Source organism: Lissotriton helveticus, chromosome 3_1 (assembly GCF_964261635.1).
Source record: "Lissotriton helveticus chromosome 3_1, aLisHel1.1, whole genome shotgun sequence".
Classification (NCBI taxonomy): Eukaryota; Metazoa; Chordata; class Amphibia; order Caudata; family Salamandridae; genus Lissotriton; species Lissotriton helveticus.
Window position 1 is genome coordinate 1088767118 of NC_136061.1, and position 22000 is coordinate 1088789117.

Genomic DNA, 22000 nt, shown 5'->3' on the forward strand with positions numbered 1-22000 from the left:
TACTACCCAAGCGGTAGTGTCCCGTGTGAAGCACGCACACAGTTTTACTGTTCATCATGCCAGACGAGAGACTGTTTCATGCCGCTGCTTTATAAAACGTGAGCGGCGTGATAAACAATCATTAGCTTGTTGCCGTATTTCTCTGGAGCAGTGGCAGCTCCTCTTCCACAGCGATCTGTTGGGTTTCCATACCATAACTTTCAGGCAAAAATAAAAGAGGCAAGATGGTTCTGGTGATTAATGTACCTGCTGGAGAGAGATCCGAGTTTTGTCTAGTGGCGATTTGACTGGTCTAAGGTAGAGTCGGCTGTTGAAATCTAACAGGCTCACTTAGACTTTCAGCCGCTCAAGGTTGATAAAATCGAGATGGGTGGAAATACAGCGTTTTATAGGTGCCTTAAGAACGTTTGTATTGTAAAGTCTAGTTCTAATTTCTACTGATTGGCAGGGGGACTTGTCTTGAAAACGGTGCATAGATGGTCCACCTTTATCACCCTAGGCCAGTGAAACACTTGGAATTTTATCAGCACATCCCCGAAAGCAGATTTCTGAATATGCCCCTTCGAGAGACGGTCCTTTAAGAATAACCACGTAAGAGACACTTAAAAAATACTGAACATCCTAGAAACACAGACAAAGTTTTGCTTATGCTTAAATACCTTCAACGTGAAATTTGCCACCATGGAGACCTTGTTGGGGCATTCGTCACAGAAAGAAGGGACAATCAGTAGCGGCCGTGGAGGGAGTTCCATGGGGCGCTGAGGCGGGACGGAGAGGGGGATGGTACGGACTAGAAAACACCGGAATATGGATGAACGGAGGTAAGTAAACAATTAAGTAAATAAAATGAATTTCATTGCGCGTGCTGCATCGCATTTTGTGATGCAACATGCGCAACGAAATTCGTTTTATTGATTTCATTGTTTACTTACCTCCGTTACTAGTAACTGCAGCACTTCGTTACAGTAAGTTCAGAAATGGATGCATACGCCAGTAGATTAAAATGTAGATTTACTAATTTTTCACACAATGCAGCGGAACAATCCAATTTCCCCTCTGTGCTGTATATTATGGAAAACATAGTGCTGGGCATAGTGCTGCTGTCAACTCTTCTGCACTATAAATAAGGTCACTTGGTGATGCACACATCACACCTTGGTGCAGAGGATGGTATACTCTAGCCAGTTTAGAATTGTACTGAATGAATACCCTTCCAGGACAAATTCCAATGCCCAGAAATCCTCAGAAGTATCTCATTCATCGAATGTAAGCTGTGCACTACAGCACACATGCAATGTGTGTTTTTTTTTGGAGAAAATAAAACATTTCCCCTTATTAAAGCATCCTTTAAGGAGGCAATATTGTTTAACGTCAAAGCCCAGTCTTGCTGTCTTAATATACCACGCTTTATGTCAAAACCTATGGGTGATCCCACAAATTCACTCAAGTAATGCCCCAGTAATGCCCACTTGGCATAAAAAGTGATGCAAAGCTGTTCACAGTGCTTTTTGTGTCACATTTGATGGTCCAAACTTTTGGTAAATCTGTGACTTACAATTTTACCAGTGCAGGAAACAGTAGTGGGCTAGACCTTGAGCCCAAACCGTAGCATTGTTGCCATGTCCTACAGAATCAAGGTGAGGGAGCAGGCAAAATTGCAGGGTGAGCCGAAAGTAGCAGCTGACTCCACAGTGGCTGATCACCTGACGGCCTGAGTATACAGGGGCATATTATCAAGGGATTTATCCCCTCTTTTTTGGCTTTAAAAGCCAAGAAAGCAGAGATAAAATTATCTCCCTATCAGCAACAGGGTTCTAACACGCAAATTCGCATGTTAGCACCCTTTTTCTCTATGCTTCCCCTTGCATCTCTAAAGAGATGCAAAGGGGGCGTTCCAGAGAAAAATAATAGGAGAAATGTTGTTAAGCGACATTTCTCCTATTATCAAGTATTTCGCTAACCCTGTTAGTGATAAAAAAAGCATTGCTAACCACGGTTAGCGCTGCTTTTTTTACACCTGGTATTTTCCTGACTTAGCCATGATATCCTATGGAAGGTGGATATCATGGCTAAGTTTGTGAGCCCCTATCATCAAGCTAACGGCAAACTTCGAGAGATTATCGTTGGTTTTCCAGCGATAATCTCTCATTTGGCAGTTAGCGCGAGGATTTTTATCACTTCTGAGATAAACCTTGCTAATAGCAAGTTATCTCTGCGATAATTTCCGGCGAAGCTTAGCGATAAAATTTTCGTTGCTAAGCCTTGTTAGCGATAAATATCGCTAATCGCTGGTAATATGCCCCACAGTTCTTGCAAGTGGCTATTTCGAGAAGTGTGTCTCATTTTGGTTGAAGTACGGAGTTATGGGTTGTCTGGCAACAAGCCTCATTGCTTTAAGAGGCCTGAGAAATGATAGACACTTGAAAGAACAGTGTTTGTTAAAGGGCAGACGTGGGAGGAAGCATCTGTCCTGAAATGTGTTGAAAACATGGCATACTTACGACAACAAAGATATTTTAGCATCTTTTTTAACTGGATTAATTCTTTCGCATCTGCACTTGGTTACACTGCACAGTCCCTTTTGCAATGTGCTGCAGTGGAAATTTAGACAGGTTGGTGGCGACTAGCACATCCGGGTTTACTGCTGTCTCAGAGTTATCCATAAAGAATCAGAGGCCACTTCCGCATTGTTGTTATCTTTACCTAAACGTCAGTTTAAACTCGGAAGTTCACAGCTGCTCCAAGATGTCCTATTGTGTATTGTTTCTGCTCAAACTTAACTTCAAATGTTTACATTTTGCTCTTCTGCTTTCACTAAATGTACTTCAGTTGTGCCTTTCTTTTCAGGCATATTTTGAGACCACATTTTTTAAGTAACATAATTTCGAGTTCTGTGTTTTTGACGAGGACATTATTAAGATATAGGATAATTGTAAAATTCTATGCATTAAGCTCGAATCGAATTAAAACACAGCTCTAGGCCCAACGGAATCACTTTCATCTACGAGTTTAAAGTTAGGAAGATCTACTAAGGGGGTTAAAACACACTGCCTATTTTACACGAGCTTGTCAGGGAGCTATATTGTATTGAACATGTTCCATGCATTGGTAACCACATACTTTTTGCTGCACAGTGTTACTTGTGTACAGTGGCACAGAACTTAGGGCCATATTATCAAGAATGGGCGATACATTATCGCCGCTTTTATCGGCAGGAAACTGCCGCTAAAGCGGCGATAATGGGCTTGATAATTTGCCCTTGTGAATTCCCATAGAAGCCCAGGTTCTGGTTTTAACCTGGGCTTCTATGGGAAATCACAAGGGCATATTATCAAGCCCATTATCGCCGCTTTAGCGGCAGTTTCCTGCCGAAAAGAGCGGCGATAATGTATCGCCCTTTCTTGATAATATGGCCCTAAATTTCCATAGGACCGCAGAAAGGTCAGGATTTAAGGATAATCAAAGTCAATTACTTATTTACAGCTCCTTCAGTAATTACTGAACCCCAGTTTCGATCTGGTGCAATATTACTGCACAGCACACTTTCCCTGCAAGAATTGGTCCAGGCAGAGTTGGTGTGGAGAAAAAGCTACATTTTCCATATTTGAGGTCCTTGTAATGGGTAAAGCACATCACCTCCCCACTACAAACCGTGCTAATTACCTTTACGCAGTACTATCACACCCAAATTGAGATTCCGTCTGGTGCGGTAATGCTGTACATTTTCACAACACTTACTGCACGAAGTCAAACTTGACAGAATTTGTGCCGTAAAAAAGCTGTTTATTGGAAGTTTGTGGACCTTGTGATGGGTGTGGAAATTGGTATTTTTCAGTAATAGAGGTCCCGAAATGGAATGCTTTTGTGTTTGGTAATGTTGCACATTTTTCCTGCAGGGATTTCACCTGCCAAAGCCTGGCAGAATTTGTTTCAAGAGACACATAATTTCGAGTTTGCAGACCTTGGAATAGGTGAAAAACTATTTCCAGTTCCAAGTTATGGAAACGGAAAACAGGCCGTTAGATCACACATGCCTCGTCAGCATATCTATAGAGTACTTTATGACTGCACCAAACTGCTGCAGAAATGTAATGAAGCCTTAATACATTTAGAAACTTTGCATAAATACAATCAGAATAGAATCTCGTTGGGTACCAACTGGTGAATCTGAATTCTGATCCAAGTTAAATATTGAGTGCCCTTTTGTACATGTACATACCATGCATTAGACCAGGCCCGTATCAGGGAGAGGGTGCATAGGCGTATTATATTGCTGTGCCTGTTTCGAACCAACTTAGGTTGTCTATATGTGCATGCAGTGCCCTCTTAACGCATAGGCACGCTGGGCAGTTGCCTGGGAGCCCCATGAGCATAGCAGCCCAATGCAGACCAGAATTTAACACTCATATTCCATTATAAACTTGTATTCCTGTGAATGGCTGTGTAGGCAGGACCGGGCCAGGTCACTGCTTTGCCCGGCCCTATAATGCTGTAAAGCGGCCCAGTGTGCATGTCCATGTGTGTATTCCCTCAGAGCTGTGTGCCAGGATGGATAGCTGCGGTACAAAAGGGGGTGGTGATGGACGGAGCATCTGAATCAATCAAACACTCACCCCCAGTCAAAAGATCTGGGTTTAATCCATCACCGTTCTTTAGCCCACTCTGCCACCCCAGTTTAGACATGGCTATATGCAAATCAGTCTGTGCCTCATGGGAGCAGTCCAGCCCGAACTGCCAAGCCATGTCTTCCCTGGACCGGAAACAAGCTTCCGAGGACGGATAGCTGGTGAACCTTCTTTCCATTCGCCCCTATAAATAGCACCTTGGTCCTCAACCTATCGGGGTGGACATAGAGGGTCCCTGTGCCTCATATGGCCAGTCCAAACCTAGATTTTGTTGTTGCTCTGTGTTTCCAAACTTCGTTGTCTGGAGCCGATGCACAAACTCAGAGAATTTCCTCGAGCTTCACAGTTAATATATGGAGTGCAGACAACGTGATTTCGTTCGGAATTAGGCACACAGCTTCGTTCGGCACCAATGCACACATTCATGATACGCTAATAGAGAAAAGGCGCCGTTAGGCTGCTTCAACCCCAGTTCTGCAACGCATCATTAGGCAACATTTTCTTTTCCCCTTACTGTGTTTTTTCTGGCTCTATCGATATGCCTTACATTGTTTGCAAGTAAACATGCATTGAAAGAATCTGCTCACTGTAAGGAATGAATATTTAGCAGGAGCTGGGAAGTTCGTCCAAAATCGCAACAGTGATGTATGCCATCCGTTTTTTGTCACAGCAGGGAACCCTCCTTATTTTCTCTTTTCTTTCTAGGTATATGGTATAAGATGACTCTGCCGCCACATTTTAAAAAATCCAAGAAGTACCCTCTTCTCATCTATGTGTACGTATTTTCTAAAACCTAATCACTCATCAATAAGCATCCTTAAAGAACTTTCGAGTCTAATTCTGAAGATTATTCGTGCAATACGAGAAATACTATAAAAAGTTGTGAGTTCACATACTGGTAGCCTAATAGAATTGTTTCGAGGGCTAGCAAGACTTTGCAGTAAGGTTAATGTACTGGAAAAGGAAAAGGAAAATAAAATGTGTATCTATATCAATATTCACACAAAAAACAAAGGTTAAAGTGACTTTATACTTAGGTGAAAATGTCAGTATAAATGTAACATTTTAAACAACAACAAAAAACACTGAAATTCATCTGTTTACTTTAACCTTTGGTTTAGTCAGTACATTTCCAAGGTCTTTTTTTAAATGTAAAGTAAGATATTATTGCCAAACATAAGTATAACATCACTTTGTTTTTTTGTAGTGAATTTCTATTTTTTTTTTACATAAAGTAAAAATGTATTTCTATACGTAAGTATGCCAACCATCCGCCGCGCATTACCTTCAGATGTGCGCAGCGTGGGATTCAACGCAGAGCCAGCCTTTGCGCCAAACCCTCAGCTTGGTAGTTCTCATTATTCAAGTGGAAGAACCTGCAACTGCCATCGGCGTTGGCCAGTCCCAGATCTGTGCTCCACTGTAAAGTCCATAACCTGTCAGGAGATGGACCACGGCAACAGTTTGGCATTTTCTCCTTTCACCTGCAGTAGGCATCTGAGAGACCTGTGGTGGGTTTAACCCCTAAAGTGAGTCCCAAATATGTAGGCTCTCTGCTTCTTCAGTGATCAACCCCAGCAAAGGCTTCCCTCTCCTAGTCATTCCAACACTGCTCTCTGGGGAGTCGTCGACTTCTAACAAAGGCAATTGGTTGATCCTAACCATCATCATGAAGCTGCGAGCTGAGATAACATTGCCTCAATTTCATATTCTGAGGTAGCTGTTTGAATCACAAACTCCTTGATGAAATCAGGCGCCTTTAGTATGGCTGCTGTGCACTGCGCCTCTTTCAGGGTGTCAAAGACCTTCTTGCACTCTTCAGTCCAGATGACTTTCTTTAGCTGCTTCTTTGAAGTCAGCTCTATTAGGGGGGTACAATGGTGCATACCCATATTCTATAGTATCCTGTCAGACCCATGAAAGATCTGACCTGAATCTGGGTTTTGGGAGAGTCCCAAGCCATGATTGTCTAGATCTTGGGATAGAGAGGCTGCAACTGTCCAATGCCAACTCGGTGCCCTGATACACTAGAGATCCCTATCTTATTTGGAACTTGCTAGTCTTGATAGTGAGGCCTGCATGCTTCTGGTCTTCAAGCACTTCTCAGAGGTGATTCAAGTGGTCCTGCCAAGTAGATATAAACAGAGAAACAGCATCTAGATATGCTGCACTAAAGTTCTCCAGCCCGGAAAGCACCTTGCTCACTAGCCTCTGTAAGGTTGTATAGACATTCATCAATCCAAAGGGCTTCACCTTAAATTGGAAGTGGCTCTCAAGAGGTGAGATTGCTGACCTTTCCTTTGCTCCCTCACTCAGGACAATCTGTCAGTACCCAGATGTTAAAGCAAACATGCTGAGATACTTGGAAGCCCCCAAGCGGTCAATAAGCTCATAATATCGGTAATGGATGGTGCATCAGTCTTGGTGACAGCATTCAGTCGTCTGTAGACCACACAAAACCTGAGTTCAGGAGTCCCCCCTTTCGAGTTAGCCTTGGACGCCAGCATTATAGGGCTGGTCCAGGGAGTACTGGAGGGCTAAGACCCACAGGGAAACCATTTTGGAGGCTTCGCCTTAATGCTGGCTCTCACCTTTTATGATAATCTGTAGATTTTACTCTTGACAGGTAAGCTGTCTTCAATGCCATGAACACAAAATTGGGTCAGTCCAGGTGTCAGAGAGAACAGTCTAGCAAACTGTTCCTACAATTGGTGAAAGTGTCTCTGCTGCTGCTCTGTCAGTGTAGGGCAGAACAGTACTCCCTCCTGATCCATGGTTGCCATTGTGGGAGAGGAGGTCTGGGAGAGGAGGTCTAGGAGAGGCTCACTCTCTTCTCCCTACCCTCCATCAGTAATCATGAGCATGGTCAGAGCCACCGTGTCAAAGTAGGGTTTCAGACTGGTGACATGGATCGCCCTGCTGGGGTGTCTGGGGGTTTCCAAGGTCCACCAAGTAGCTGAACTCACCCATATTTTCCAGTACTGTGTGGAGGCCAGTTCATTTGTCCTGGATGGCCCTGGGCGCCACAGGATCTAAACACCTCACCTTTTGAACTAGCTGGTATTCTATAAAGGTTGTTTTCCGGTCATGTCAGTGCTTGATAAGCTTCTAACTGGCCTCCAAGGTTTTGCTAGACCTTTTCATGTACTTACCTATGTGGACCTAGAACATACTCCACTATGTTCTGTTTGGGTTCCTTGACAGGTTTCTTCCACTCTTTTTGGAAAAGACTGAAGGAACCTCTGATAGGGGACCCATACAAAAGTGCAAAGGAACTGAAGCCCCCTCCCTTTTTCAGTGATTCCTTGCAGGCATCTAAGAGGCATGGAGATAGGACATTCCTCTTCCTATGGAGTTTCTCAGACAACCCCATATTCATACTTTGTTGAATCACCTCACAAGACCATTGGTTTGGGTGGGTTATAAGGTGTGGTGAACTTACATTTCACCCCCACACTCATCTCAAATAACCTTCAAGTACACAGACATCAAGTTTGTGTCACTATCTGAGAATACCTCTTTGGGGAATCTTAGCTGGTAAAGATATTAAGCAGGGCCCGGCCATCATGGGCCCAGTTACCATCCTCAGAGGCACAGTTACCATCCTCAGAGGTATGGCTCCAAGGTACCCAGTGGCATGGACTACCACATCACCACAATGATGAACCTATTCCCTGAAGCATTTTTACGGTCCAGGGGCCCAAAAGTGTCAATTCCCACCCTCTGAAAAGGTGTCCAAATCACAGGTAGTGGAATTAAGGGAGCTTTGAGTTGCCCTTCAGTCCTGCCACAGGCTTGACAGGTGGCGCAAAAGCAACAAAAATGCTTCATATTTTCAGACATCTGGGGCCAGTAAAGTGGCTGACCAACCTATCCCAGGCTTTCGTCTGCCCCAAATGTCAAGCCAAGCTTATTCAATGGGCTAGGTTTAAGAGACAGGTCCTGTACTGTTGGAGAACCACCAATCTCCTGGTAGCCCCAGGCCATGGGTCTCTAAACTCACTGTATCAGACAGCTTCTTCCCAGTAGATCATGTGTGCTCCACTGGTATCCCCCCGCTCCTAGACCTTAGCCTGGCACTAAAGACCTTCAAGGGTTGGGCAGGTTCTCAGTGCTTGACAGAATTCCTTCCTGGAAGGTCCTCCTGCCCCATGCAACTCAGAGAGCGCAGGCGTGTATCTCAGGATTCTTCCTATTTTGGCAAAAGATCCTCCCTGTAGTGGATCAGATTCCTTCTGTGCTGGGGGAAGTTTTGATGTAAAAAGAAAACATTATGGGCGGAATGCAGGACAATGGCATACAGGGACCTGGGCCTAAATCCATAATTTTTCTGCTCCCGATGTCATTCCCGTTTTGCCCCAGCCATATGTAAATCAGTATTGACCGTGCACCCAGTGGGAACAGTTCAGCCCAAACTGCCAGGCCAGGTGGTCCCCGTACTGGAAACAAGCATCCTAGGACCGGTTTCGGGGTTTCACCCCTCATCAGCCAGGAAAACTTGACTCCAGCGGCATGGAGAGCACAGGACCCACGTCTGGGCACGCCCATCCCACTCTGGGTGACAACGGCAAAAATTACAAATGATGGACAGAATGCAGAGCAATGTCATACATTCACCCCAGTACAGAGATCTGGGCCTATATTGATCTTTTTTTGCTCCCCATGCCATTCCAGTTTGGACCTAGGCATATGCAAATTAGTCTTGACCCTGCGCCCAGTGGGAACAGTCGAGCCCGAACTGCCAGGCCAGGTCCTCCCTGGACCGGAAACAAACATCCTAGGACAGGTTTCAGGGTTTCACCCCTCATCAGCAAGGATAGCTAGAATCCAGTGGCACAGTGAGCCCGGGACACACGTCTGAGCATACACAGCGCACTTAGGGCGAGAAAGCAAAAGACACACAACTGATGGACGGAATGCAGAACAAATCAAAACATTCACCCCGAGTCAAGAGATCTGGGTTAAATCCATCATTCTTTTGCTCTTTTGCTAGTAGTAGCAGATCCCCATGCCATGGCAAGACCTAATGGAAGAACTAAAACTAGACTTCACATAACAGAATGTAGGGAAACTCTTGCAAATAAAAATATTCCGGAAGGCTTGCTGGCTATAATAAAAGAGCTACATAGTGGAAACTGGGCACAAGTAATTAAAGACACAGAAGGGTCACTCACGCCAAAAATCCCAACTGAAAATGGCCTTAGACAGGGCTGCGTATTGGCCCCTCTGTAATTTGCCATATTTTTAACAGATCTACCAGCATCCCTAGAGGTCGAAAGCGGTGCAAGTCCAAGAATGGACGGTAATAAAGTGTCCAGCCTACTGTAAGCAGATGACTTGGTAATTTTAGACCAGACTGAATTGGGCCTCCAAAGAAAGCTACATTCTTTTAGACAATATTGTGAAAGGAAATTTTTAATTGTAAATCTGGAAAAGACAAACATTTTATGCTTTGGAAAAAAGATACTACGTTTAATTGGTTTTTAAGAGACTTGAAATTGGAAACGGTGAATGAATATTGATACCTTGGGTTGTGGTTCGATAGGTCTTTAAAGTGGCATACGCATCTAGAAGCTCAGAAAGCGAAAGCCTTAACATCGATCTGTAGACTGAAAATAATGTACTGTGATTACGGAGATATGTCTCACAGACCGCTGTTAAAGGCATTCAGTGCAATGATATCATCACAAGTACTTTATGGAGCAGAAGTCCTTTATTTAAGCGGCAAACGTGATTGGGACTTGGAAGAAGGGACATGCCTGAAAACTGTGTTGACTCTACCATGTTCATCGATGATCCAAGCAATAAGAACCGAGATAGGAACAACAGCTTGGGGGTTCAGTCACAAATAGCTTTAATTAGATTTTGGAAACGCTTGAACACAGAGAAAGGTCAGAAGGTATCCCAATGGTGCAGAAAAGACATCCAATTTAGCAACCTAAATTAGGCAAAAGTGAATAGTCAGAAAAACTTATTGGCCTGTGAGAATATAAAGGTTGAAATCTGCCATGAATCCCTGCATGTAGAATGCTCTAAAAGTGACCTGAGGAATCATGAACAAGAAGTCTCTAGACGTACAGACATGGAATATCTGGCTAAGAAAAAATCCGTACATTTTATGAGGGAGTCATGGTCAAATAAAAATTGGTTCCCCTATCTGGACATTTTACCAAGCCACTGGTACAGACAGGAGATCTTAAGATTGCGATTTGGTATAAATCCTTGGCTGGTAAATGAAGAATTAAAAACAAAAATGTTGGATCACGATGGTTATTGTAAGTGCATGTTGGGAACAAAAGGTGATATATTGCACATGTTGCTAGATTGTGCAACAATATTAGAGCAGAGTAAATTATACCTTCGACCAATACTATTAAAATACGATATAAGGCTACGGGCAAAGGCGGTAAACTTAATCACAGAAATGCCCACTATCGAGATCGCAATTGCACTAGGGAACAATACGAGGGCAATACAAAGCTTCCTTAGAGCATATTAGCCGTAACTTTTAGTGTTTTTACAATGTTTTACTTTAAAAAAATAAAAAAAGGAAAAGTTAATATAAAATTTCCTCCTAAAATAGATGAATTGTATAGCATTTTAAAGTTGGTTTGAATTTATATACAACTTTTATAAAGAGCAGTGTCGCAAAATGAAGTTTTCTCACTATTGTTACTCCATCTTAATTTATTTTTTCTAATGTTAAGATTGTATACATTGTGCTGTGGAATGTTTTAACTGCAATTGGTTTTAATATTGTTTAAAGACCAAGGTCTAAATAAACATTGCCTTGACTGACTGACTTACTGACTGACCCTCTGGACTGAGTCCCCTTTCTTAGGATCACCCCCAGGACAACTTAGACACCCTAATCTCCACACACACACATCAGCTTCCTCACCAAGCTGTCTGGGGTCAGCCAACTTGGACTCTGCTAGATGCTGTTGTGAAACCCTATAAACAGATCAAGAAGGACTACCCCCTCAAGATTACAGGGTGTGAGACCAATGGTGTGCACTAGAACTTTAGTCTGGAAGATCTTGTTGGGATTAGAGTGCCCTCAAGCTATGCCAAAAACAGAAATATTCAATTAAATGTTCAGGATAAGTAAAATATCTTGAGAATAGACCAGCATCTTCAATCCATACATTAAGGATGATTTGATAATTCTCAAACTAAGTTTGGGGCACATGTTATGGTGATTTTGTACTTGTCATGTTTTGTATTCTCCTCCTCTCCTCTCCTCTCCTCTCCTCTCCTCTCCTCTCCTCTCCTCTCCTCTCCTCTCCTCTCCTCACCTCTCCTCTCCTCTCCTCTCCTCTCCTCTCCTCTCCCCTCCACCCCCTCCTCTCCCCTCCCCCTCTCCTCTCCCCTCCCCTCTCCTCTCCTCTCCACTCCTCCCCTCCCCTCCCCTCTCCTCTCTTCTCCTCTCCTCTCCTCTCCTCCCTCTCCTCTCCTCTTCACTCCTCCCCTCCCCTCCCCCTACACTCCCCCTCCCCTCCCCTCTCCTCTCTCTCCTCTCCTCTCCTCTCATCTCATCTCCTCTCGTCCCCCTCTTCTTTTCGCTCCTCTCCTCTTTTCCCCTCTCCTCTCATCTTCTCTCCTGCCCCTCTTCTTTACGCTCCTCTTCTCTCCTTTCCCCTCCCCTCCTCCCCTCTCTTCTCCTCTCCTCTCACTTGCTCTGGTGATGCAATGTAGGATGTACCTCAGCATGACCTCTCTTTTGCACCCTGGGAAAATAAAGTGCACACATAAAATAGGTTAAACTCCAACTACAGATACAAACCATTTGGAAAGCCTTACACCAAACATTTCTGACACTTAAAGATATACCTCAATCCAAGAAATTACTTCATAACTATGCAGCAAAGTGAATTAAACATGAAATTGTTCCTTGCAGGTATGGAGGACCTGCTAGTCAGGAGGCCCAACACACATTTGCAATTGGGTGGAGAACATACCTGGCCAGTTCAGAAAACATCATTATTGCATCAGTGGATGGCAGGGGAACAGCTTATCAAGGTGACAGTTTTATGCATGCAATTTACAAGAGACTTGGAACATTTGAAGTTGAAGATCAAATTTCCGCAGTTAAGTAAGTTACTGAAATAATATGTTATTACTTTTAAAGAGCATTTGATTTTTATAAAAACACTTTTTGATTTCAGATTGTGACCCTCTTTAATAGATATAAAAACCTATCTTTAAAAAGGAGAACCAGTTATTTTGTCATGGTATGTGCTGAGAAATATTCTAACATTATTACTTTTGGTTGTACAATGCACATACCTTTCTCCAAAGAGCCCATGTGTCCTCTACACACGTAGAAAATGCCTTTACAACTAAAAGATATTCCACTTTTCTGCAAATATGTTTGCAGTTCTGGCAAATTTGGCAGTGCACTTGAATGAAAGACATCACTGCTTAATATGATGCCCATTTTTTGATCCCAGAACAAGAAACGCAAGCGAAAGTTACATTATTTACATATACCATTTAATTGCAGCATGACGTAAGCGAAATCATGTAAGAATGCATTTGTCACAAAAAGAGGAACAATGTTAGACATATTAGACAATATCTACAAGGTGTGTTCCCACTTTAATCTTTAAGCAACATGGGGAAAGTGGTAGACTCTGGAGGGGTCAGATTCTCTATTGACTTTCTAAAGTAAACAACATTTAATATTGAAAGTGTTGGACTCTGGTGGAGAAGGAGAGTAATATTTGCTAACCCTATTCCAAACTGAACAATATTGGGGGAAAGTGTTGGACTCTAGGGAAGGGTAGGGGGGCAGATTTACTAAGATTAAAATGAATATAAATAATTTAGATTAACACAATATTTTTGGGGGCGAAAAATTAGTTTTAAAACTGTAACAATCCATTCCGTTTTCCTAATTAAAAAAATTAAAGTATTACTAAAGATCGAAAACATATTTTTTACACAAAACAATATATTTTTAATAAACGAATTAAAAAAATATTTTAAAATGTTTAAAAACAAAACACATATATTTACACTACCCACCCAAAACCCTCAACAACCTAAAACAAGATGCAAAATATATGCATTTCAATAGTAAATAAAAAAGGAAAAATATTAAAAATGTAATTAACTTCAAAGATAACAGAAATAATTTTTAGAATGAATCCTATTGAAACCCCATGAATCCCAACATCAAAAAATATATATAACATTAAACTAAAACAAGTTTGAAATGTAATTATAAATATTAAAAGACACAATATTTGCATGAATACAAAATACATTTGAAATATTAATTTAAAACACTACACACCCAAAATCCTTAAAAAACAACCAAAATGACAACTACAAATTTAATTAAAATCAAAAGAAAGCATGTTAAAAAATATAAAAAAACTAATAAAAAACAAAGTTAAGAAAAAGCGATAACAAAACAAATTACACGCTAATTAACAAAAAACATATACGATTGGTATACTGTAAAACACATTAACAAAGTAATAGGTGTTTAAAGCTTTGATATTGCTGCTTTAAAAAAAAAAAGTAAAGCAGAATACTTATCATCAATTCTAAACTTCAATATCATGGAACCCATGATTTGTGAACCCTGAATATCAGTGGCAGTATACAACTTCTATCCTGGCATTTATATTAAGGATCCCCACCAATGGCAAGCTATACAGGTCCATGTAAGTAGCCTACATTCTATTTAACTTTTTACATAATTTTTCAGTCAATATGTCACTCTTTCCTAAGATACCTGAGTAGTCATGTCATATAGTCAATCATTACTATAAACTTCACATTTACGTATTATCATCAGCCCGGATGGGAAAAACTTAAATATAAAGTGGAAGAAACAACAACACCCACATTTTACAGGAAAATAAAATGCCACAGAAATGCTAACCAGGTATCTAAGTCTACACTATGCTTCTTTGCAGAGAGAAGTAATGTTGAAAGAAGACATGTGATACGTGTAGATAGAAAACGAGGAACACATGCATTCCTCTATGGTAAATTAAGTAGAGCCAGCAAATATTCAATACAGTGAAAGACCATTGGTCCACTTCGGAATTATGAAAAGCCTAGAAGAAAGTGGAATTTGCTTGTGAAGCATTTAACAATACCAGTGAAAGACATATATTTCTTGTATCACAAGAAGAGCTATACATTAAAAAGACTGCACAAAGAAGTGTGAACTCAATATAAAAAACAGATGATGAATATGGATTCTCACAACTTGCTTGTGTGCAGAGGACTGTGATTCCAACAAGCCTCCCGAAAAGGCAAACAATTTCCTTAAAGGTTCTATACAATCGTATCCGCATTTCAAAATCCTTGAAATCATATTATCTCATCCTTCTAGACATTATCAAATTGTATTTGGTATTTGTGAGTGAGCACAGATGTATCCCTGTTCCCACAGTAACTGGTGACCTGCCTTCACTGTGTCAGGCAGATAAATAATTGCCTCCTTTGTGTATTTATGTGCATCATTCCTGTGTACACTGATCAAGTTAAGCTATTGCTGAATGGACATGAGTGATGTGTTCCTGAAACTCTGGCGACAAAAAAGGAGCCCTCGTGCTCTCTATGGATGTGAAAATGCAATTCATGCAAGAAAAAATGTGCAAAAAACAAAAGCACAATGGACAACAATCGCTTACGTCTGGCATTTGCATAATTCCTGTGAATTCATAGGACATTTTTACACTGAACTGCGCATTTGGGGTAAATATTTGTCATAAACGGCACGTAGTTATGTGACATTGCGTAATAGTGTAATTTAAGGAATTATGCATAAAAAGAGTAACATGAAAGTTTGGAAATTACAGTGGTAATATGTAAATTTCAACTGGGCCTACCTGGTCCTGATGTAGCCAGCTGATTCATTGTCTTTCTGTTGAAACATTAACAATATAGATGTGAGTTGCCTTTGATAGAGTCGTTTGGACACCATTACACTGAATAGAGTCCTACCTTGAATTTTCATTCCACCCATTGTTCATTAAAGTGAATTTGTTTCAACTGCACATTTCTTCTGCCCAATAGGACCACTATATCACCTTTACTATTTTTCAGTTGATGTCTTTAGGTGTGTACTTTTGTGTGGTTATTACATTTTGAATAGCTTATAAGACAATAACAGATCCCTGGTTTGTACTTTACATTTTGGCAATGGTTCTTTTCAATTGAGTTTGGAGAGATTAAGTGTAATTGTGAGATACATTTACTGTAAATGCAGTGTACTGAACCATTTTACATTTTTTTTGGGGAAATAGTTTTAAGGCATTTTTAATACCTTTTTAAAGAATGACTCCTGGGAGCACTGCTTGACAAGTTGGCTTCTTAGACTTCTTTGTGTGGGCTGTGCAAGACTTAAAAATGATCAACATTTATCGGCCAAGCCCTGGACCCATCCTTTGAAATGTACACATCCAGAAGCTATCTCTGGGTGCCCAAAGTTGATTTCGGAATGACTGGAGAGGATGTGATCTTCGCTGCCAGGTCTGGAGGTCTTCCCCATGAAACTCATGTCCCGTGGACTTGGAAGATCTTGGGCCTGCGGTGAGCTTGAGAGGTGGCGGTATGGCTTGAGTAGGTGAGACAAGTAGTGTCAGGAGGGAACATTGCCAGTAGAAAAGTGACCTCTGGTTTCCCCAGGACAGCAAGGGGCCCCACATGGAGGCTGGGGGTCCCCTGGGGGCGTGCAGACCTACATTGGCAAGGAGTGGGCCCCCACAGTGTGAGGAGGGTGGGACCTGACTGGGCAATTTGAGAGCCAGAGGCCTTGCTGTGCCACACTGTGCCCACAGAGGACGCTAGCCCCGGGGACCTTAGGCCTCTCTAAAGATCTAAAAATCACCAGTCATAAGATCACCAAGTGCAGTATACAGGATCAGCACTCCCAGATTTGCCAAGAGACTCTTTATATCACAGTCACAACTACATGTATGCTGCTGTATTTGAGGGCCAACTGAATGAGACATCACTGCCTTTCTCTTCATCAAATCTTTCATGACCCTGGTGATGCAGGCTAATAATAAACTGCAAGATACTCATACCACCTAAACAACACCTTAACAAGTGAATGGCCAGCTTATTTTCTTTTACATACCGCAGATAAAGCAATACCCATTTCCGGAGAATGCTTCACTTGATATAGTAATAAACAAAAAGGTAATAAAGGGTCCAAGGGAGTTTAAAGACACACTCTGGATTCAATCCCCAACTCTATAGTGCAACAAGCAATAAATAATCTGGGGTCTGTTAAACCAACTACATGTTGAAACAAGAGTCTACACTCCTATCACCTCAAAAAAATATACCACAAGAGGAAAAGGAAATAGAAGGAGAGTGAGATTTCAGAGGATGAGAAAACTCTTGTTGTCGTTTGGATTTCCATCACTCCCCAATGTGATCATTATCATGATTTGGGTCTCTGTCCTGCTAACCAATTACCCTCTTGATCATAGAGGGAACCTGGGTGGATTGTATGCTCTCAAGGGTCGTGTGGAGGAAACAAGAAAAAGAGAACAAAACAGAGAGAGAATTGTCACTCTCAGCAAACTTGAAGAGAAGTACCAAGATATGGGAGAGGTGGGAAGTGCAGTGCAAAAGTGAGGTGGAGTTAAAAAAGGATTTGCAAGGGAAAAATGTATTTATTAAAGTATCTATTGCAATCCTTATTAAAAACAGTGCAAAAAATAAAGCAGTTTAAAATCACTGCTTATAGAGCGGTGAACATGTTTCAGCCTTTTGGACAGCTCGTCCACGGCTTTCTTCAGGACCTATCTATTTTCTTTTTATTGCTACTGCTTCAAACAAATACTGTGCAAAATGGTGAGAACCACGAGAAGTGATAAAGAAAAATATACATATACATACAGGTTGGAATTAATACAACCTCTGATGTACCATTCTGATCCTCCGTATCAGCAAGATGTGTAGGACATCTGAAAAACATAGTGATATATTGAACTATAGTAAATGAGGGGGAGGAAGTAGAATCTATTAGCTGGAAATCTGTTATGGGGTATCAACATTATATCCACACAACAACTAACAATGTGTAGTACTAAAAAAATATATGTATAAAAAGTTTTGTGCTCACCCGTCTGGTACGAGGACTGTACCTCACCTCACTCGGTGCCAACTCAAGTCAATAAGGCCACACTCTGACAAACATAGAGGGAAGGAAACACTTAAGGGTAGGTCACATGGATCAAGTCACCCTATCGATAAACCATGAATGACCTGACTGTATGTGTATCAAAATGGGACCCTGTCAAATGATCAGGGACATTGTATTTTTAATTTAACTTAAGGTGTACTAGAAAATGTAGTATGTGAAGTAATCCCTGTTAACAAACTTGCTATAACTTAGCAGAAATACGGTAACTCAGATATATAAAACACGCAACTATCCATGTCTCATCATGTTTCAGTATATCAACAAGAAAGAAGAAGATTTGTTATAACTCGCTATAAAACATGAGAAAACGGTAAGTGACTTCATCTGATGGTGTTTTCATTATAGTTATTACAAGAAGTATATCAGGTTATATATACAGATCTATGTACACACTGTAGAACCATTTATCCCTGTGTGCCAACGCAATATGCAGAGTCACAAAAAAGGTCTGTATCTCAAAATGGCTCCTTACCTGTCCGTCGTTACCTCGATGCAGAGTCACTAAAAAGGAAAATGAAAAGGAAGGAGAGTGGAGGGCATGTATCTCAAAGTGCTTACACTGCCTACGTTGTGACAATCACTGTAAAACATGATTTTCGCGTGGCGCAATAAAAGGGGAAAGGCTTGCTTCATTGTTAAGAGGGTTTTATTACTGTTGGATACAAAGTTCTGTGTTATCTTGTAAGGCCTCTGGGGTCTTGTCCGTTCGGTGGTGTCTCCCTCTGTTACTGCGCTCCTCCGCTGGACGGGCCCTCGGTAAAGAAAACGAGAAAGAGGACGGTCAATTACACTTTCTTACTCTTCCTATGCTATAAAGACAAATGTCCGTTTGGTTACTTCACACAAACTGTCCCTCGAGTGTTTGGGTTTCGGTTTCTATGTAGCTAACACGTGCTGCGAGAGATGGGCTCTCTTCACTAAGTTTCAGGGCCTCCTGTAACAGGGAAATCCCTGATTTAGTTTAGCCTGTCTCTCGTCCACGCTGTTGATAACTCCTGCCCCTTCTCACAAACCAGAATAGCTGGCCTGGATTTCCCACCAACCAACCACTGTGTTCCCGGCCCGTTTTAGCACTTGCCTGAGGCCGGGACCTGCTCTTAGGATCCCGGCGTCTCCGTCCGTGGCGCCTTCCTCGGACCTCGTCCCAGCGTCGCCAGGAGATTCCCTCCTCTGGTCCCGCGTCGCCCGGTCTCTTGTTTGGCTTTCTCTTCCTCCGTGCTTTCCGCTCGGTCGTCTCGTGGCTCCTGCTTCGCCTCGACCTTTTCTGCTCCCTTGCCTTCTCTGCTCTCACGTCCCACACCCGGCACAGCTGATGGTGGTCGGTTTAAAGCGCACACGCCCCGCCCTAGGCTTGTGAGTATCGTGCTCACCGGGTGTGGCTGGGAAGAGCCCCCGGGGCACTCAGGTGTGTCTTTGATGCCGAGCTGTCCAGACGCCTCATCACAGAGCCTCCCCTCCAGGCATGGCAGATCGGGCCATGTAGACCCAGGGGCACGGGAGAGATAGTCCACGTTAGTCTGCAGTGTCCCAGGGCGGTGTATAACCTGGAATGAGAAGGGTTGCAAAGCTAGAAACCAACGAAGTATTCTGGCATTGGTGTCCTTATGCCTAGCCAACCAAACCAGGGGGGCATGGTCCGTAAGCAGGGTAAAAGGGCGACCCAAGAGATAGTATTGCAGGGCTTGGACTGCCCAGCGTATGGACAGGAATTCCTTTTCAATAGTGGAATACATTCGCTCTCTGGGTAGCAGCTTCCTGCTGAGAAAGACCACTGGTTGTAAAGCGCCTGTGGAGGAGTCTTGAGATAAAACGGCTCCCAGGCCATGGTCAGAGTGTCCGTTTGTAACATAAAAGGGGCTGAAAAGTCAGGACATCTCAACACGGGGTGGTGACACAGATGGGCTTTGAGGCACTCAAAACGTTGGGTTTGCTCCGGGGACCATGCCATGATGGTGATGGTGTTGGGTTGAGTCTTTTTTACCATGTCTGTGAGGGGTGCCCCCTCTTCTGAGAATCTGGGAACGAACCGTCTATAGTATCCAACCAAACCCAGGAAAGCCCGGATACCCCTTTTAGTGGTGGGTTTCTTGAGGGAGGAGATAGCTTCTACTTTATCCACTTGGGGACGGATTCGTCCTCCCTGAATGTGATACCCCAGGTAGCGGACACTGTCTGTGGCTAACATGCATTTCTCGGGGTTAGCCGTCAGACCGGAGGTATGTAGAGAGGTGAATACATCCCTGGGGTGTTTAAGATGCCCCTCCCAGTTCTTACTATAGATGATAATGTCATCCAGGTAGGCGGCTGCATAGGACTGGTGGGGCCTTAAGATTACGTCCATCAACCTCTGAAAGGTGGCAGGAGCTCCATGTAACCCAATGGGAAGGACCTTGAATTGGTACAGTCCGGAGGGGGTAGCAAATGCTGTCTTTTCCTGGGCTCTAGGGGTGAGGGAGATTTGCCAATAGCCCTTCGGTAGGTCCAGTGTCGTCATATATTTGGCGTTCCCTAGCCTGTCTAGTAGTTCCTCTACCCGGGGCATAGGGTATGAATCGAAAAGGGATACCTTGGTAACCCTTCTATAGTCCTCACAAAAACGGATGGTCCCATTGGGTTTTGGTACCAATACAATAGGGGAACACCAGGGGCTGCTGGAGGGTTCGATTATCCCCATACGGAGCATGTCCTCGATTTCCCTCTCTACTAATATTCGCCTGGCCTCGGGGATCCTATACGGTCTCTGTCTAATCGGGCGTGCTCCCTCCGTCGTGTTGCACTACCTGGGTTTTCCCTGGGTTTACTGAAAAGGTACGTCGGTGGGCATTTGGGAGCTCATTAAGTGACCGGTCTTGTTCTGTGGATAACTGGGTAACTCAGGGAATCATCATGATACCGGGGTCGTCAGCCCTCGAGGGAAACAGGATGTCCAGGGGCTTACTGTTTGTGACTTATAAGGAAGGGGCCCCTTCTGCCATGGTGTCTGGTTCATCTGTCCACTTTTTCAACAAGTTTACATGGTATATTTGACCGGTCCTACCCTATATGTAACAGGGGTCACCTGTGCGAGGATGCTAGAAGGGCCCTGCCAGTGGGCCAATAGTTTGTTATCTGATGAAGGGAGTAGAAGCAAGACTTTATCCCCAATGGAAAAACGTCTAAGAGAGGTCTGTCTGAATCGTAAGCGGCTTTTTGTTTTCCTTGGGCTGTTTCTAGGTGCATGCGAACACTATCCCAAAGGGTAGTCAGCCTGTCCTTGAGTTTGGCTGCATATTCGAGTAGGGTCTGTCCCTCGTCTTCCTCCTCTTCCCACCTCTCCACGGCCATGTCTACTAATGTCCGTTGGTTCCTCCCGAAGACCAGATCAAAGGGACTGTGGCCAGTGGAGGACGGTGTATGGGTTCTTATGGCGAATAAGGCGAGGGGCAACTGTCTATCCCAGTCTCGGCCTGTTTCCGATTCAGTCTTCTTCAGGAGTGTTTTTATCGTCTGGTTATAGCGTTCTACCAGGCCGTCTGTTTGGGCATGATAGACTGAGGTGCGGATCTGCTTGACACCCAGTAGGGTGCATATTTGGGCCATGATTTTGGACATGAAGGGTGTCCCTTGGTCGGTGAGTAGTTCTTTTGGGAAACCTACTCTGCTAAAGAAAGCGATCATGGCCTGAGCTACACTGGAGGTGGTCATACTGGACAGGGTAATGGCATCGGGATACCGTGTTGCATAATCAACCAAGAACAAGGGACCCGATGTAAGTAAAAGTCCTTTACCGATTTTAAAATACCGATTTTTACCGAATCGGTATTCTGAAATCGGAAAATGAGATGTAGAGAAAAAAAATCGGTAAAATACAGATTCGTTAAAAATCGGTAGCGTGTTTCGATACTTACCGAATCTGTAATTACCGAATCGGTAGATACCGAATCGGTAATGACAATACAAGCCTATGGGCCAAAAGGGCCATAGAAATGCATTGGAAAAACCGAATCGGTATTTACCGATTCGGCAAATACCGATTCGGCAAATACCGAATCGGTAAATACCGAATCGGCGAGCGAGTAAAAGTGAAACCAATTACAACAGCCAATGAGGTGGAAGCACCCTCCCCCACCCTACCAGGGAGTGGCTGCCCAGGCAGGTGCAACTCATCAGAACTTTCTGGAGAGGCTGCCAGAGCTGAGCAGTGAGAGGG

At 43.1% G+C, this 22000-nt stretch overlaps 1 protein-coding gene across 1 annotated transcript in view; it reads left to right on the plus strand.

The window, feature by feature from the left end:
* FAP (fibroblast activation protein alpha) overlaps positions 1-22000 on the plus strand; it is a 662945-nt gene that overhangs the window by 403962 nt on the left and 236983 nt on the right. The window contains exons 19-20 of the mRNA XM_078681652.1: positions 5331-5400; positions 12526-12720. Coding sequence (XP_078537778.1) covers positions 5331-5400; positions 12526-12720 — 265 coding nt within the window. The remainder of the gene's footprint in view (positions 1-5330; positions 5401-12525; positions 12721-22000) is intronic.